We start from the raw sequence: 19,249 nt of genomic DNA on the forward strand, positions 1-19,249 counted from the left end.
GGTAAAACATAAAATAGTCTTAATGAAATTTAAGTATGGCACACACAATATTTCCTTACGTTGCTGGGGAATGAGGTTTCTTGGCAAATTGTCCAGGTAACTGGAACTTATTTCTTTAAGCACAGTTTAAAAACTACCAACTGCTTTTTTTTTTTTTTTTTTTTTTTTTTTTAATATGTTTTATTGATTTTGTACAGAGAGGAAGGGAGAGAGATAGAGAGTTAGAAACATCGATGAGAGAGAGTCATCGATCAGTTGCCTCTTGCACACCCCCAACTGGGGATGTGCCCGCAACCAAGGTACATGCCCTTGACCGGAATCGAACCCGGGACCCTTCAGTCCCCAAGCCGATGCTCTATCCACCGAGCCAAACCGATCTCGGCCTACCAACTGCTTTTGAGGAACATATTTAAAAATATATTTCATAACTCCCAGTTTCCTATGCAGAGTTTACTTGATATAGAGGTTTTTCCCATATCACATTTTAGTGTGATGTTGGTGACATGGTAACACGGTAGGGGCTCTGCACCCGTCTCCTTTGCACTAACTGGCCCCAAGGTGCTTCGTCTTTTTCAGTTCGAACCTGCCTTTCACAGAATTTTCCCTCATTTTCCAGTCACACGTTTCAATGTGAGTTAGTCTGCCCAAGCCACTATTTCTTGCCTCCTGTTGAGTTTTGCTCTGTCTGTGCACATCTATTTGCATAGCTCGTGATTTGTGGTGTGATGTGCGTCTTAGTCTTGGAAACAGTAATTTTTGTGTGTGAAGTGGTTTAGTTATCATCAGTTAGAAAAACTTAACGGTGGTTTTTAGAGTTATAATTATGTCTCCCATATCCTTGCTGTTATCCATACTCCTATCTAATTTAAATTGATTTGGTAGTTTTAATAATCCATAGTTGTTGGACAGTTATCAAATACATATCTTATTTGGGTTTCACATAGCCCTTGAAAAGCATTCCCCTTTACACACGGTCATTATGTAAAATATGTCTAATTCTTTTTTTTCTTTTTTTTAATTTTAATTTTTTTTTTTTACAGAGAGGGAGAGAGAGAGAGAGAGAGAGTTAGAAACATCGATGAGAATCACCGATCAGCTGCCTCTTGCACACCCCATACTGGGGATGTGCCCGCAATCAAGGTACATGCCCTTGACTGGAATCGAACCCGGGACCTTTCAGTCCGCAGGCCTACTCTCTATCCACTGAGCCAAACCGGTTTCGGCAAATATGTCTAATTCTTATTAAGAATATTGTAGCCCTAGCTGGTTTTGCTCAGTGGATAGAGCATCAGCCTCTGGACTGAAGGGTTCTGGGTTCGATTCCAGTCAAGGGCACATGCCTGAGTTGTAGGCTCCATCCCCAGTAGGGGGCATGCAGGAGGCAGCCAATCAATGATTCTCTCTCATCATTGATGTTTCTGTCTCTCCCTTCTTCTCTGAAATCAATAAAAATATATTAAAAAAAAAAAAAAAGAATATTGTAAATTGCTCTGCCCTGGCTGGTGTTTCTCTGTGGTTAGAGTGTTGATCAGCACACTGAAGGGTCTTGGGTTTGATTCCTGGTTAAGAGGGCACGTATCTGGATTGCAGGTCCAAACCCCAGTCCCAGTTTGAATAGGGGAGACAAACATTGATATGTCTCTCTCACATAGATGTTTTCTCTCTATAAAAAATATATTTTTTATTGATTTTTTTTTTACAGAGAAGAAGGGAGAGGGATAGAGAGTTAAGAAACATTGATGAGAGAGAAACACCGATCAGCTGCCTCCTGCACACCCCCCACTGGGGATGTGCTTGCAACCAATGTACATGCCTCTGACTGGAATTGAACCTGGGACCCTTTAGTCCACAGGCCGACACTCTATCCACTGAGCCAAACTGGTTCGGGCTTGGTGTGATATTTTGATGTGCTTCTATTGCCTGAGTGGCCTACAGAGCAAATCTGTTTTAAGCATAAAACCCAGTTTTATTAATTTATCCTTTTTGGTATTATGTGAAAGTCCATTTGAATGTTCTTTTTTGTGATGTGTATTGAAGACTGTAGAGATTTTTAACATTTATTTATTTCTAAAGATTTTAAAAATGGATTTTTAGAGAGAGAGGGAGGGAGAGGGGGAAGAGAACAGGACATGCATGCATATGCCTCCCACTGAGGATCAAGCCTGACCTGACCTGGAATTGAAACCCAAAACTCTTGGTGTCTGGGACAGCATCCGACCAACTAAGCCACTCCAGTCAGGGCTGAGATTTTAACATTTTAATTGGTTACAACATCAAAGAAGATATTTCAAGTTTATAATTGATGGCTGCCTTTTAAAAATTTTTTTTATTTTCGCTGTGTAATAGTTAAAAAACTTCAGACATAATCAACTTCATATTTGCTTTGTAATTCTCAGTGACTAAACCTCCCTAAGTCTGTTTTCCTCGTCTGTGAAATGGGGATGTGGGTATTTTGTGAGGATTAAATGAGATAATGCCCTAAGCTTCCTACTGTGTGCTTTTGAACACAGAATTCTGTTTGCTCCTTTCACTGCTTTCCCATGTTGGAATGTTGGTATTGTTGTTCTGTGAGGGACTGATTAATAAAAGTCTGATATCTGTCATATACACAAAAGAATTTATGTGATTGCATATGTAAGTATTCAGTAAGAATTCATTCTTAGTACCAAGCTCTAATCAGAGCAGACAACAGAAGTTTGAGCAGAAGTTAATATATAAAACTGATAACTTGTACTGATCTCATCATTTGTCACATGATAGCAAGCTGAAGAAGTATTTCAGAGAAGTGGTGTCTGATGGGAAGCTGCTCTCTTTGTCCATTCAGTGAGGAGTGAGTGAGTGTCTGGTCACACCTGCTGCCAAACAATTACTTGCACAAATTATTGCCTTTGTTCCTGTTTCCTGATTGGCTGCCTCCTGCACTCCCCTTACTGGAAATAGATGATCACTAATGTTTGTTCCAGTGCTGATCCTTGGATTCACCAGTTCTGTATTTGAGGCATCACTTATTTGTTGAAACATTATAAGATTATAAGGGCTACTCAGTACACAATGTGTCCCAAAAAAAGTATATGCAATTGGAATGATTATAAAGTTTGTCTTTATTAACATACAGTTAATTAAAAAAAAAAAAATATATATATATATATATATATATATATATATATATATATATATGTATATATTATTGATTGTTTTACAGAGAGGAAGAGAGAGAGAGAGTTAGAAACATTGATGAGAGAGAATCATCGATAAGCTGCCTCTTGCACACCCTCTACTGGAGATGTGCCCACAACCAAGGTACATGCCCCTGACTGGAATCGAACCTGGGACCTTTCACTCCGCAGGCTGACGCTCTATCCACTGAGCCAAACCCGTTTTGGCAACATACAGTTAATTTTTAAAAAAAATATATATTTTATTTATTTTTTACAGAGAGGAAGAGAGAGATACAGAGAGTTAGAAACATCGATGAGAGAGAGTCATCGATCAGCTGCCTCTTGCACACCCCCCACTGGGGATGTGCCCGCAACCAAGTTACATGCCCTTGACCGGAATCGAACCTGGGACCTTTCAGTCCGCAGGCCGACGCTCTATGCGCTGAGCCAAACCGGTTTCTGCAATACAGTTAATTTTTTATAATTTAAAAGAATCTATGGAAATAATTTTTTTGGTCAATGCTTGTTTTCAAACTGATGACCATTCTGGTCCAGGCACTGCTGATAATGCAAAGCAATGCAATAAAATCTCAAGAATAATTTCTTCAGTATTTGTGTGCCCTCTATTTATTGACTGCTGCTGGTCTTGTACCATAAACTTTTATCTTTTAAAATCTAGCGTCACTTTAAGATACATTTTTTACTATTTTTTTATCTTTAACTTTTTTTCCCTTCTTTTTCCTCTTTTTTTTTTTTTTTTTTTTTTTTTAAAAATATATATTTTATTGATTTTTTACAGAGAGGAAGGGAGAGATATAGAGAGCTAGAAACGTTGATGAGAGAGAAACATCGACTAGCTGCCTCTTGCACACCCCCTACCGGGGATGTGCCTGCAACCAACGTACATGCCCCTGACCGGAATCGAACCTGGGACCTTTCAGTCCGCAGGCTGACACTCTACCACTGAGCCAAACCGGTTTCGGCGACTTTAAGATACATTTTAAAAAAATGTGTTTTTATTGTTATTAAAAGAGAGAGTAAGGGAGACGGGAGAGAGATGGGCTTGAACCTAGAACCCCAGGCATGTGCCCTGGCCAGAAATTGAACTGGTGACCTCTTGGTACCTGGGTCGATGCTCAACCACTGAGCCACACTGGCCGGTCAGGATAAATTTTCTTTGTTCAAAACTTGGTTTGGCTTCACCCATTATTTCAAATCAGTTATATCCAAAAAGGAGTTAAAACTAAGTGAGTTATCAGCTGTTAAACTCTATATACATTTTTTTTGGGGGGGGGGGAATGATACCCTATATTTTGATTATTTTTTAGTATTGCCAATTTAATCTCTAGCACAGGTATAGAGAATAGCTGGAATCGTGAATTGTATATAACTTTTACCTTTGCTTGAAAACCTTTAGATAGGTTTTTAAAAACAATATATTTATTGATTTCAGAGAGGAAGGGAGAAGGAGAGCGAGGGAGAGGGAGGGAGGGAGATAGGGAGGGAGGGAGGGAGAGAGAGAGAGAGAGAGAGAGAGAGAGAGAGAGAGAGAAAGAAATATTAATGATGAGAGAGAATTACTGATTGGCCGCCTCCTGCACTCCCCTTACTGGAATCAAGCCCTCAAACCAGGCATGTTGCCCTGACTGGACGGGAATTGAACGACCTCCTGATTCACAGGTTGACTCTCAACTACTGATTATATAATAGCTGGGCTTTAGATTACTTTTCATCAGATTTTATAGATTGCTTTCAACATTAAAACAAACAAAAAGCCTTGAAATATCCATGTTTGCTCCTTGTAAAATTTAAAAGTATCGTGCCTTAATTTTTTTCTGATAATGGACTTTTATTGATATATAACCATTTTTCTATATACCGGTGCTCAGCTTTGAAATATACTTTAAAAAATATATTTTTATTGATTTCAGAGAGGAAGGGATGGGGAGAGATAGAAACATCAATGATGAGAGAGAATTATTGATTGGCTGCCTCCTTCACACTCCACACTGGGGATCGAGCCTGCAACCCAGGCACGTGCCCATGACCTGGTTCATAGGTTGATGCTCATTCACTGAGCCATGTTGGGCTAGTTGGAAATATTTTTTAGTAGCTTACTTCAAATATTAGTATTTGAAATTGTCTGTTTGAAAATATTCTGGATATTTCTGGAAGAGGGAATTCTTTATATGGGCTTGTTTGAAATTCTGCTGAGGGAATCTTGTCATGATAATGGTACTTTAAAATTTATTAAAGTACTTTTGATTATAAATATGTTGATTTTGTTGTTATAGTCTAAAGTTGTTCCTGTCTTTGAGACTATGATTATGGTTAATAAGTACTGTTACCTAGTACTAGCTAAGGACCACCAGAGGCTACTGTCCTCTTGAGGTGTGTGTGTGTGTGTGTGTATGTGTGTTTTTTTCTGTCTACAGATGCATGAGTGCCTTTTATTTTCACTGAATTAGTGTGAGAATATCAGTCTACAAATGTATCTGGTGTTAGAGGAGGTATCCCAACTAAAAACATATTTTACCAAAAATGTGTTACTCATTGTGTGCACTAACTCTAATAACTGCTTTGTTTTTGGATTGATGTAATTCTGGGCTGCTGATGTGACTGTAGCCTTTTATGTGCACAGTCTGTGTGTTAGGGGCCCTTGCATATCCAAAATCTAATCCACTGCAATGTTAGTTGTATGGTTTAGGCAAACTCATTAGTCTACAGAGCCAAATATCAACAATACAACGATTGAAATTTCTTTTGAGAGCCAAAATTTTTAAACTTCTTCTAACGCCACTTCTTCAAAATAGACTCGGCCCAGGCTGTGGTATTTTGTGGAAGAGCCACACTCAAGGGGCCAAAGAGCCACATGTGGCTTGCCAGCCACAGTTTGCCGACCACGGGTTTAGGCTCTTGTTCTAGGGGCGAGGGCAAGGGGGAGGAGGAGGGGGGAAATTATGCACTTAAGAATTTGAGCCTCGAATTTCTACTTTTAAAAACATTGTCTTTCCTTCTCTTATCAGTCTGTCTTTTTTTAATTTTTTAATAGAATGAATTTTTTATTTTATTTTTTTAATATTTTATTGCTTTTTTACAGAGAGGGAGAGAGATAGAGAGCTAGAAACGTCGATGAGAGAGAAACATCAAACAGCTGCCTCTTGCACACCCCCTACCGGGGATGTGCCCTCAACCAATGTACATGCCCCTGACCGGAATCGAACCTGGGACCTTTCTGTCCGCAGACCGACGCTCTACCGCTGAGCCAAACCACATTCAGCAGTCCTATCTCTCTCCCTTCCTCTCTGTAAAAAATCAATAAAATATATTTAATATATTATATATATATATATATATATATATATATAGATAGATAGATAGATAGATATAGATATCTATATCTATATATATTTATTGATTTCAGAGAGGAAAGGAGAGGGAGTGATAGAGAATCATTGATGCCGCCTCCTCTTGCATGCCCCTTATTGGAGATTGAGCCCCCAACCTGTGCATATGCCCTTTGACTGGAATCAAACCTGGGACCCTTCAGTCCACCGGCCAATGCTCTATCCACTGAGCCAAACTGGCTAGGGCTTAAAAATTAGCTTTTTAACAAGTTGTATCCATTCTTCTCCCCCATTTGATAGACTGCTGACTTTTCTTTATAAATAATAATAAAAAAATAATTGTAGATGTCAATACTTTTGGTAAAAATAGGAAATCTGATTTTGTTGTAGAGGGTGTATTAGTTGTTTCTATGGAGATATCAAATGTTTATGACCAGAGTTCAGAGTTTACATGCATCAGTTATACTTGTGAAGAGAAATATAAGAAACCACTAATCATTCCAGAATGCAGTGTTTGCGCCCTGCAGGAGTCGAAGGAAACACATGGTGAGAATTCAGTAAGAGCTGGAAGGAAGGTTCTGGGATGTGAATCAAGTATTAGCAGGACTGGAATGTATTCATTGACTTTTCCCATTGAAACGGGGGAAATGAAGAAGTAAATAGTTAATATTTGGATATTTTATCTTTATTTTGCAGCTTTTCATGCAACACCTAACACTTACAAGCGGAAGAACACTGAAACAGCTCTGGACAACAAGCCTTGTGGACCACAGTGTTACCAGCATTTGGTAAGCTTGAATGCCACTTGTTCCTCAAGGGCATTGAGAAGTGCTGATTCTGAACTGGGTGAGGTGTGTGCAGTCAGCATTAACACTGTGGCTCCCCTGTGCTTCTGCTGGCCACACGGTAGGCAGAGGTTTCACCCATGTGTCTCTCGTAGCTCTCATGTACTGCACACACTAGTCCTTCATTGATCTTGCATTAGTCTTTGTGTATGTGTTAATCCCTTCAGCTGCAATTCAAGGTCTTTAGGATCGAGGACACTGAGTTACACTTTCCAGAGTTTATGAGGGTATGCAACCCAGATAGCCAACCTACCCCAGGAACTGGATAGTCACACACAATGGTCCTAAGCCTTTCTCAGAGCCATAGCCTTTCTTTGAGTTTTAGACCTGTTGTTTAAGCTGTATTATAGGGCCTACAGAATTAAAAAATAAAAAATGGAGAAAAGGTAAAGGTTTAGGGAAATAATGAGGTAGAAAAGTTGTTTTTTTTTATGGGTACTATCTTATTTTTACCATTTCCCCTCTTTGAACCAAGCCACTCCTACCTAGGAACTAAGTGGGTATATATTGCCTGTTGGATTTTGGACAGAAGATTCATTGAATGGCACCTGCAGAAGGTATCCTATTTTTAAGCAATTTGGTTTTTGTAGAATGAAGTATAAAACTGTTGGCTGCTCTCAAACTTCTCCCTTCTATTGCCACTAAAAATGGGATTCTTGAGCACTTATTTTATATATTCTTTACAAGGTTGAATTTATTTGGCTCATCTGAAATGTTTCTCTGGTCTCTCTGTAGTCAATGCTCTCCCCATTGTTTTATACTTTCTGAGACTGGATATTGCACTTCGTAATACAGATGTAATCCTCGCAGCCTTGATCCTCAAGTGTCTTCCTGGGGGTGTGTATATCCCTTACAGGAAAAAATGGGATATTTTAATATTATAGTAAGGCAGGAAATGACAAAGTCCAGCATGTTTGCTTTGTATTCTTGTGTATTTTAACCATGACCATAGAAGCATGTGCTATCTTAGAAACCCCAGCCAGATTAGGAAAGTTTGACTCCAGATGCACAGGAAGTATATGATTTTCCTCATAAAATTTCACTTGTAAAGAAATTATATATGTAAAATATATTTTATATTTTAATTTACTAAACAGTTAATGCATTTCACAAATATAGAACTGTCTTGCCTGATTTCACAACACTCTAGCAATATATAGAACCCATTTCTGTTTTTCTGAAATTTCCACACTATTAGAAGTAGGAAACAAGCATATTTAGAGATGCAACTGTTTGTGCAAAATGAATAGTGTGTTAAATTTCTTGACTCCTTTGCTTATCCAATCTTTTGTTTTCTCCTTCAACAAAATGAGTCGTGGAACTTGACCTTGATATATCTCCTCCATGTTTCACTTCATAGGAGGGAGCAAAGGAGTTCGCTGCCGCCCTCACTGCCGAGCGGATCAAGACGCCCCCCAAACGCCCCGGAGGTCGCAGACGAGGGAGGCTTCCCAACAACAGCAGCAGGCCCAGCACCCCCACCATTAATGTGCTGGAGTCAAAGGACACGGACAGTGACAGGGAAGCTGGGACCGAAACAGGTGGAGAGAACAATGATAAAGAGGAGGAGGAGAAAAAAGACGAAACTTCGAGTTCCTCCGGTAGGGACCTGACAACTGGCTTTACCACTGCTTGGAAAGGTCCACATTGTGGAGAGTAAGGGCATGTGCTAGAGTGAATAATTTACCTAGTTGGTTGGTTTTCAATAAAATGAGAAATCTAAGGCCAGGGCACTCTTTTAAAAAAATATATTTTATTGATTTTTTACAGAGAGGAAGGGAGAGAGATAGAGAGCTAGAAACGTCGAGAGAGAAACATCGACCAGCTGCCTCTTGCACACCCCCTACCGTGGATATGCCCGCAACCAATGTATATGCCCCTGACCGGAATTGAACCCGGGACCTTTCAGTCCACAGACCGATGCTCTATCACTGAGCCAAACCAGCTTCGGTGGCCAGGACACTCTTAAGGAAGGATGCACAGCGTGTTCTTGTTGCTGTCCTCTGCCCCTGGCCCGCCTACGTTGTTTGCTGTCTGGTCACTGCGGTTTCGAGGTTCATCTGTTTCCAGTGTGCCATTTCCTCCAGGGTGGGGCTCATTCCACTCGGCTTAATATCCTTCATGTTCTGTGGGTCGTTTTGGTTATTTTCCTGACTGGGCTTTAGGTATCCTACCCTGTGACTTAACCACAAATAACAGAACAGCCCATCTGCCTTTGTCCTGAAAGGAACCTAGGCTCCTTATTCTGTGGGAAAAAGTTTAGTGACACTTTCTACCTCAGTTTGTCCTCAAACATGATTCACTTTCTGCTTTTTTCTTAAGCACAGCCCGAGTTTTACTTCTTTTTAATTTTTTTTTTTAAATTGTTTTTTTTACAGAGAGGAAGGGAGAGGGATAGAGTCAGAAACATCGATGAGAGAGAAACATTGATCAGCCGCCTCTTGCACACCCCCTACTGGGAATATGCCCACAACCAGGATATATGCCCTTGACCAGAATCAACCTGGGACCCTTGAGTCCGCAGGCCAACGCTCTTATCTACTGAGCCAAACCGGTTAGGGCCGAGTTTTACTTCTTGATACTATGTTCTGCAGTTGTCATTTCCTGACCAATGCTTAACTTTGGTTTGTAGAAGCAAATTCTCGATGTCAAACGCCAATAAAGATGAAGCCAAACAGTGAGCCCCCTGAGAATGTGGAGTGGAGCGGGGCCGAGGCCTCCATGTTCCGAGTCCTCATCGGTACCTACTACGACAACTTCTGCGCCATTGCCAGGTTAATTGGGACCAAAACATGTAGACAGGTAAGTACGCTGATTAATAAATATTTTCAGAGGGGAGGGATATGTAATCCTTGTTCAAATGTAAGAATAGTCTTAATTTTTAACCTGATGTGCATCTCCTGAAAAGTGCATTTTTTCTTTTTGTTTTCCCACTGAGAGGCAACTGAGAAAAGTATTCTTCTGATTAGATATTTCAGGTTAGGTGACAATGGATTTAAAAAGCCAGTGAGTATTTAGATTAAGCCTCAGGACTATTGATCATAATGTAAGCTCAGCTGCTGTCCTTACATGAGAGTTGAGACAACATCTTGATTTGCCCTCTGTTGTCCCTAGCAGTTAAGCAGTGTTACAGAAGAAACATGTTTCTGATATTAATTAGAATGTGTAAGTTTGCTTACCACTACGATCCTCACAGCTGTGACTGTGCCTCTTGTCCAGGTGTATGAGTTTCGGGTCAAAGAGTCCAGCATCATAGCTCCCGTTCCTGCTGAGGATGTCGATACTCCTCCAAGGAAGAAGAAGAGAAAACACCGGTAAGTCCATTTGTGGCCATTCTGAAATGTCACCAGGATGCTGCAGGCCAGGTGTGTCCAAGGGCGTTGGCCAGCCTCTACTTGGCCCCTTAAGAAAGGAACTTAAGCTGTGGAGTAGACTTGTGGAGTCCTGTTTCCACGAGTAGTTGCTGATGTTCTTCTGTAAGAATACAGCAGTGTTAGATTTGGTGTGTTAAGAGTCATGAAAATTATGCTTACTCTGCTACTTTTGGTTGAGTCAAACCTAGAAACTTCTACAGTAAAGGCTAAGCGAACATTTACTTTAATTTGTTCTAAGGTGTTTCGCTGAGGCGAGTGTGATGTGTGAGTTCTGCACTGGTTTATATTTGAGGAGCCACATTACCTTTCCCCAAGGCCTGTGGCAGTGAGTGGTGGGTGACTTGCTTTGTAAATGCAGAGCCAGAAGATGGTGGCTGGACTGCCAGCTTTAATCTCTTCTCCCAGTTTTTCTGCAGTTGGGGGTGTTGGGTAAGGAAGCATCTAGAAACGTGTGTACCTGCTGTTCCTTTTCTTTAATTTAGAACTGAAAGAACTTAGATGTTTTCCATCTAATTTAGGCTTTAGTAGATAATTCTGAATTTTTGGTTGAATTATTTCTGGCCGTGGAGCTAATTTGAGACGTACCGATATTATCCACATCAGAATGAACCAGTAGGGAAATGGAACCTGCACATGAAGGCATGGCCACCCTCAGTTCTGACTAGGTGACCTTGCAAAGTGCACATATCAGGGCTCTTGGTCACAGATTCCCTTGTCCCCACAAATGAATGCAAGCTGCGTCTCTCACAGTCACTTGGATTTAAGGCACTGCTCTGTACATGGTAGATAGACCTGTTCAAGGAGGCTCTGTGGGATTTGTGCTGACCATTCTTCCTAGCTTCCTGGAGAAGATTGTTTTCTTCGTGTTTTACAGGTTGTGGGCTGCGCACTGCAGAAAGATACAGCTGAAAAAAGGTAGGCATCTATTCATTCAACTTAAAAATGTCTGCTTATCATGTTTCAGAATAGTAACTGGGCTAGAGCTTATAATCTATATAATTGACTTCTGTACATTAAGCTAAATTAAACGGAGGATGTCTGTTGATTATACTGCCAGTCTTGTGCAGTGAAGGCGTGTCACAGGTGGGTAAAGGAGCCCTGGGGACCTGCGCTGGGGGCGGGGGGTGCTTCCGGCTATCGTTTTGTAGACAGGAAATGTATCAGGTAGGGAAAACCTGCTAAGCTCCAAGGTAACAGGAAGAATGTGTTCATGTTCCTTGTGTATGATCATCTCCCACCTCTGATTGACTTACATGCCGTTGTCTTGATGCAGACGGCTCCTCTAACCACGTTTACAACTACCAACCCTGTGACCATCCTCGGCAGCCTTGTGACAGTTCGTGCCCTTGTGTGATAGCACAGAATTTTTGTGAAAAGTTTTGTCAGTGTAGTTCAGAGTGTAAGTATTTGTTGCTTTGATGCAATTGCATGAGAATTAAGTGGGCCTTTGGTCAGCTATGTGCAGCCCACAACCTGCAAAAAAATAGTAACTGAAGTTGATACAACATGGCAGCTCTTGCAGAGCCAGTGTCCAGCCAGTGTTCAGGCTAATGGGATGAAAGGAGCTGTTGATCTCTAAATTTAATCATAGTGATGTTGGCACAGAATGTAAGGGGAATAGAAATAGCTGCCCAAATACTTTCTGGGAACCAGAAATTGTCAGAGTTGGGGTGGTTCAGTTTTCAGAATAAACAAACTTGTCATAAGGGTGGTGACGGAAGCGGCACACGAAGCTCGGATACACAGGAAGTTTCTCCTCATCTGTGCAGCAGGATAGGGAGGCTGCTGTGAGGGTTCCATGAGTCCACGACGGTGACTGTCTCTGCAGGTCAGAACCGATTTCCTGGCTGCCGCTGCAAAGCACAGTGCAACACCAAGCAGTGCCCCTGCTACCTGGCCGTCCGGGAGTGCGACCCCGACCTGTGTCTGACGTGTGGAGCTGCTGACCACTGGGACAGCAAGAACGTGTCCTGCAAGAACTGCAGCATCCAGCGGGGCTCTAAGAAGGTGCGTCAAGGGATGAGGAACATGGCAGGGCAAGGCCAGCAGTCTCACTCCATTAGCTGGGCCAAAAAGTGATCTCTGAATGAATGATGCCCCTGAAAGGGAGACCCTGGGCTTCTCCTTGAGTAGCATAGGAGGAACCAGCTGTGAATGGTTTCAAGTTTGGAATAATAAGTTTTTCTAGTTGTTTAGTAGGTCTGAATTTTTTTAAAGTTTAGCAAATAGAATTAGTCATTTATCTCTTCTCCTTACTGCAAATAAATGGCATTCCTATCAGAATATAGAGACCCATTCTTTTAAATAGTAGCCAATTTTCCTTTTGTGCAGAACAAGAAATAAAATTTCCCACAGTAGTTTTTTCAGTGTTCTTTTAATAACCTTTAAAACATCATCACCAGCAGGAATTACATAACTGGGGAGTGCATGCAGGTAATGTTTAATTGTAGCAACCATGACCTTCAGTACCAAGCAAAGGAAACTAACAATGTATGCTGGGGAAGGTCACGGCCTTTTTTTTTTTTTTTTTTTTTTTTTGAGTAGGTGGTACATTTATCATTTTTATTATAATAGCTGGCATTTATTATTTAAGATATAGTAGGCACTTGGCTAAATGCCCTGTGCATTACTCATTAGTCCTCATAACTCCATGAGGGAGTACCTTAATGAACTGATTTCTAGATTGGGAATCCCTGAGTTGGAGGACTTGAAAGGAGCAGAATACCAAGCCCCACTGTTGACCTCCACATTGGGTCAGATGAATTAGATAACCCAACTGCACTACTTATAGCCCCGCCCCCTTCTACCAGGAGTCCCTGTTCTGACAGTGCCTTATTTTTTGGCTCTTGTTTCCAAGTGTTTAGATGGCTTTTCTCTGGGTAGTTCCTATCCATTGAGGTCATTCTGTCGCAATGATTCTCTACTGTTTCCCATGGCAGACCCATGATGAACACTAAAAAAAAAATTACATTTCCTGCCCCTAACTGTAATAGTTTAATTATTTAGGTTTAACTTTGAAAGCAGAAAACTGTAGTTACTTTCCCAACTGGGTTTCATTTATTTAGCTAATTTAGTTTCTGATCTGGGAAGTTTTGGGAATCTAGGCTGGATTAGAATAGGAATAGCTTGCATGATTAGGTAGGGGCCTTTTTAAAGGAAATTTGGGATGGAAACATAATGAACCACGGTGGAAAGTGAGAGATTTGTTCCCAGACATACTCTAACTAGAATTGGCCCTGCTCATCATTTGGCATCTGCTAAGAACAGAATGCTGGGCTGATGAGATAGTGACACTACCTCCTGTCATTTCTCCATGCCGTTGTGAGAGGAACAGCTGAGCTTTTTGGTTTTGGTAGGAATAAAAGGGGGGGGGGGGTCACTGTGGGGAGAGGGGATTTGATGTCCTTGTATGAAATGCACGTTGAAGTGAATCATGAAGTGCTGCCAAAATGACAGAATGTGCAAGGGCAGCTGCCCTTGTTGAAGGATGGTTAGTTGATCTAGAGGTAGATCTTACATTCTGTACTTTATTTACAAATAACCAAAAGCATTGCATCTTGTCAGCCCCTTTGGCAAAAATGGGGAAGTTTACCTCTCATCACAGGCTCCTAATTCAGGTTACTTGGTGGCTACAAGGAGCCAGAGGATTTATAGGGATTCACCCTGGGATCTTGTCAACAGTCCACTTTGCTCTCCTGATTAAATGACTGTTGCTTTGTTCTTAAGCATTTATTGCTGGCACCATCTGATGTGGCTGGCTGGGGGATTTTCATCAAAGATCCTGTACAGAAAAATGAATTCATCTCGGAATACTGTGGAGAGGTAAGCTCTGGGCTTGCTATGTAGCAACTTTGTTTTGGAAATTAAAAAAAAATAAAATAAAAAATGAATTAACACAAAATGCCTTTTTTGGCAACTGGGCTGTTTCAGTCCTAGTCACATTTAGCGTTTATCTGATGACAGGGCGGGAGGCGGGGGGGGAGTACACGAGGTTTGTGATGAGTCTCTCCTACATAATCCACAGCCTCCTTATTAAGGACTTAGAAATGAATGTCATTAATCTTATGCCTTTTTATAGGGTTAGGAAAAAGCCATAATGCTAGCTTGAGTTTGAAATCAGCCCACCTTGAGTTTTTCATTCAGTACAAAGACTTTTGTAGAACAAGAGTAATTATAGAAATATTTGAGTTGAAGTCTTTCAAGTCCATTGTTCTTTGCCACACTAGCTTGCAATCTGAAGAAACTGGCCCTACTGACCCTTTATTGAATTTTCTCAGAAGGTCCGGTTCTCTCTTTAACCCTCACCCAAGGATATTCTTTAGAGAATATCAATTTTTAGAGAGTGGGAGGGAGACAGACACATTGGTTGTCTTCTGCACTCGCTCCTACCAGGGCTGGGAAATTTACAACTGAGGTACATGCCCTTGACCAGGAATTGAACCCGCAACCCTTCAGTCCAATGCTCTAACCGCTGATCCAAAACAGCCAGGGCTCCAATTCTCTTGATGAACTTGTGTAGTGTGGTTTGGTCCCTAATCTAACACTGTCTTTCTTCTTAAGATAATTTCTCAAGATGAAGCCGACAGAAGAGGCAAAGTGTATGATAAATACATGTGCAGCTTTCTCTTCAACTTGAATAACGGTATGTTTAGGAGTCAGAATACTCAGTTTCTGGGTGGCGCTTGGGAGTCCCATCATTCATATCTTGAGCTGGTGTTTCTCATGCCCTGACAGAAACTTAAAAATGGGTTGTTGCCATCACTTGTGGGGAGGAGTGGGTCATGTTCAAGGGCAGTGTCTCGGGAACTCTGAGCTATACAAGACATTGGCTGTGGAACATCCCAGGGTTTTGAGTCAGCTGGGCACACTTCCTCCAGTTAGTGCCTCTGACCTTGGGGGGAGGAGGGAACTGAATTTCAAAGCCTCTTCAACACTGCCTGATTTCTCTGAAGGGAGTGAACAGCTAACGGTGCTGCTTTCTTGGGAGGTGAGGACATTCTGATAACCCTTGGTTGAAACAGAGGTTTTGTTATGAACAGGTTTCCCAAACAGAATGAAAATTAAAATTTTTTTTAAATACAAAAATGCTTATCCTTGAAGTTGAGAAGAATCTAAATTCTTTTGGGCAATATTTTGCTCAGTAATACATATTTACAGTTAGGTAACAACTCTTCTGAATTATCCATTTAACCTAGAACAGCATTTTCTTGCAAATGTCATTTGGACAAAGTTGGCTGAATGATTTACTTGCTTTTGAAAGCAAACCCCGAAGAACTGTAACCAGTTGTATTTCCAGAATCATAGGGACTTTGTGTTTATTGATCTAAAACTAGAATTATTCATTGCATTGTGCTTATTTTTTCTTTAGATTTTGTGGTGGATGCAACCCGTAAGGGTAACAAAATTCGTTTTGCAAATCATTCAGTCAATCCAAACTGCTATGCAAAAGGTAGGTGTTTCTGGAGTCAGAATTCCTGTTTTGATGCCAGGACCCCCAGTGATAGTGATGCACGGCCTAGACCACATGTGTCAAACACAAGGCCCGCGGGCCAAATCCAGCCCGCCAGGCCTTGCAATGTGGCCCGCACCGCGCTGTCATCACTGCACTCCGCTGTCAGTTTATGACATTGTCAGTTTGTGACTGTTCAGTAAACCATTTGGCCCGCGATTTAGGCTGGATTTTAGATTTTGGCCCCTTCTATGATTGAGTTCGACACCCCTAGCCAGACAGATTTCCTGTGTGACTGTCCCTTCCTTTGCTGACACCAGCGTGTCTCTTTCTAGTTATGATGGTGAACGGTGATCACAGGATAGGGATCTTTGCGAAGAGAGCCATCCAGACTGGTGAAGAGCTGTTTTTTGATTACAGGTTAGTAACAGTGCATTTCTGGTGTGACCTGAGGGCTTTCTCCTGGACTCTGAACTGGGGACAGAGACTGACTCTCTGCTCTTGCTGGGTCTTATGTTGTTGCAGCGTCTAATCTTAGGCTATTCTTTGCCTTGGGTGTTGGGGGGAAGTTAGGATGTAGCTTCCATTATACAAGCACTGGTTACTTTAAAGATAGAGTGAATTTAGCCCCACCTTGCTGTCCTTGAGGATATGCTCGGGCTGTCTTAAATCGTTCAGTGCTGGAGGACTGTTGGCCAATAACCTACCTGCTCACCCTCAGATGGTGTTCACAGGTCTGGCATCAGGTTGGCCGTTTACACTGTTGGCTCTGTGGGATAAATTGATAAAGCTATTAAACTTTCCTGAATGTAGTCAGGTGATTGTCTAGTGCAATCCTGAGGCTGAATGGAAGTTCCGTCTTTGAGTCCTGAGTTGTCATAAACTAGGGCCCGTGTGTTGTCACTTTGAAGGTACGACCCAAAGCAGGTGGGACAGCGCCCGAGGACACACTGTGCTGGAGTGGGAGGACGCGGTGAATGAGGTGTGCAGCTGGGTGTCACTGGATGTGTGTGCCTTTCTCTGCACCCACTGAAGTAAGTGGGTGGTTGTGTTCATTCTCACCTCGGTGGGCCGGTGTCACGCCTGTCTCCTGCCGTTTCAGATACAGCCAGGCTGACGCCCTGAAGTACGTGGGCATCGAGCGTGAGATGGAGATCCCTTGACGTCTGCTACCTCCTCCCCGCCTCCTCCAAAACAGCTGCCTTAGCTTCAGGAACCTCGAGTACTGTGGGCAATTTAGGAAAAAATGCATTTTGAAATTCTGAATTTGCAATGTACTGTAAGAATAATTTATAGTAATGAGTTTAGACATCAACTTTTTATGCCTTCTCACCAGCTGCAAAGTGTTTTGTACCAGTAAGTTTTTGCAATAATGCAGTATGGTACATTTTTCAACTTTGAATAAATAATACTTGAACAACTCCCCACTGTTGGCATCTATCAGGGAGCTTCAGATTTTAGAAAAAGACTGCATCCAAGGGAAAGCAAACTCACATTTAACACCTTTGGTTTTGTCTAGTAGCATTGATTTGCTTAGTTATAACAGTAAATACAGGGGTGGACAAAAGTAGGTTTATAGTTGTGAGTACAGAGAAGTTTATTTTTGTATTTATTTGTATTAAACGGTTTATTTGTATTAAACTGTATGAACCTACCTTTGCCCCACCCCAATATAAATGTAATAGAAACATGACTTTTATATACATATAATATTGTGTATACTTTGCCTATTAATAACTAAATGAATTAACACTACTTGCATCCTGAGATGGGCGAAGGGGCGCATATCCCACCCAGTCAGCCGGGTGGTCTGGAGAGCTCTCTCTAAGCCTCGTTCTCTGCATATAAAACGACAGTGTTGGCTTAAGTGAGTTCCAAGAACCTGTTTTGCTCCAAGGTCTTTAGACAGTCCTTCAGAAATGCAGCAGTGTGAACAAGATTCCTTACCTGCCCGTGCAAGAGGAGGCTGTAATCAAAGTAGTTCTCAAGGAAACCTTGAGGACACAGTGATAGCATTCCAGCACCTTCCCAAGATACGCTGACCAATCTGTGGGTAACTAAAAACGCTGCAGTCAGTCTGTGTAGTTGGTCCTTTATAGAGTTAGTTTCACATTATAAGTCTAATTTTATCTAATTTAAAACTTAATTATGCAAACACTGATAAGACTGGTTTCTACTACATCAGTACACAAGGTATAGCAACAAGAGTCCTAAAATAAAGTTAATTTGCCACTTAGCTTTAGCAGTGAAAGGATGTGGCTTTACATGCTCTTCTCCTATGGGTTACACCCTTAGGGCTGCTCTGCCATGCTTAACTATTCCCAGTGCCACATGCTCAGTTGGCTGTTGCTGATGGAGTCACTTAGGAAAACCCTCAGGCTTGTCCTGGGTGCCCATGCTCCAACCTGGGCACTCAGCATGAGTGCAGCCCATTTGTGCACTAGCACACGTGAGCCTGCCTGCTCAGGACACCCTGAGGTTGCTCACCCCAGTGGTGTCTACCAATAGGGGTCTCATTCTAGTCACCACTTTCCCATTGTTCATACCTCCCAACCCATCCCCAGGTGCAAACAACTTGGAGGTTCTGCTCTGAATACACCACAGACCCAAATGCAGCACAAAGATAAAGCAGCAGTAATTCTCCACACACAGCAAGCTTTTGGAACCTTCAAGAGGACTGAGTTCTCACCTGTTCACTATAGCCCATGTGGTAATACTGGGCGTCTACAGCAGAGTTGGTCAGCTTCAGACTTCCTTTATACAGGGTTTTTTTTGGGGGGGAGGGAGGTGGGGGACACGGTAGGGGGGCACAGTGATAAATAACAGTATGCTTACCTCCATTACTGTAACTAGTGTTTCCCAAACTTTTGACATATGTGTACCCCTTCTATAATTTTCGTAACGCTGAGTACCCTTCGTACTCCTGAGAACGTAGAATTAGGCGCAGCTAAGCACGGTGCAGTGCATATCCCCACCAAACTCCAGTGCAATGTGTACCCCCACCAAACTTCCCGAACCCCTGGGCGTACGCATACCACACTTTGGGAAACACTATAGCACATAAATGAATTGCTAA

At 41.8% G+C, this 19,249-nt stretch overlaps 1 protein-coding gene across 15 annotated transcripts in view; it reads left to right on the forward strand.

The window, feature by feature from the left end:
• Nucleotides 1-17,595, forward strand: part of EZH2 (enhancer of zeste 2 polycomb repressive complex 2 subunit) — a 71,096-nt gene extending 53,501 nt beyond the window's left edge. For 6 of the 15 annotated variants that reach the window (XM_084896509.1, XM_084896521.1, XM_084896518.1 and 3 more), the window contains 13 exons: nucleotides 7,202-7,293; nucleotides 8,711-8,951; nucleotides 9,983-10,152; nucleotides 10,570-10,664; nucleotides 11,599-11,639; nucleotides 11,998-12,123; nucleotides 12,553-12,731; nucleotides 14,451-14,546; nucleotides 15,285-15,366; nucleotides 16,093-16,173; nucleotides 16,509-16,593; nucleotides 17,085-17,155; nucleotides 17,276-17,595. In XM_084896509.1, the coding sequence (XP_084752635.1) occupies nucleotides 7,202-7,293; nucleotides 8,711-8,951; nucleotides 9,983-10,152; nucleotides 10,570-10,664; nucleotides 11,599-11,639; nucleotides 11,998-12,123; nucleotides 12,553-12,731; nucleotides 14,451-14,546; nucleotides 15,285-15,366; nucleotides 16,093-16,173; nucleotides 16,509-16,593; nucleotides 17,085-17,154 (1,358 nt within the window). In that variant the 3' untranslated portion in view covers nucleotide 17,155; nucleotides 17,276-17,595. The remainder of the gene's footprint in view (nucleotides 1-7,201; nucleotides 7,294-8,710; nucleotides 8,952-9,982; nucleotides 10,153-10,569; nucleotides 10,665-11,598; nucleotides 11,640-11,997; nucleotides 12,124-12,552; nucleotides 12,732-14,450; nucleotides 14,547-15,284; nucleotides 15,367-16,092; nucleotides 16,174-16,508; nucleotides 16,594-17,084; nucleotides 17,156-17,275) is intronic. The other 9 variants (XM_084896516.1, XM_084896520.1, XM_084896522.1 and 6 more) reach the window with 3 other exon arrangements.
• The last annotated feature ends 1,654 nt before the right edge of the window (nucleotides 17,596-19,249 follow it).

The sequence above is a fragment of the Pipistrellus hanaki genome (genome assembly GCF_964339955.1).
Source record: "Pipistrellus hanaki genome assembly, chromosome: 10".
Lineage (NCBI taxonomy): Eukaryota > Metazoa > Chordata > Mammalia > Chiroptera > Vespertilionidae > Pipistrellus > Pipistrellus hanaki.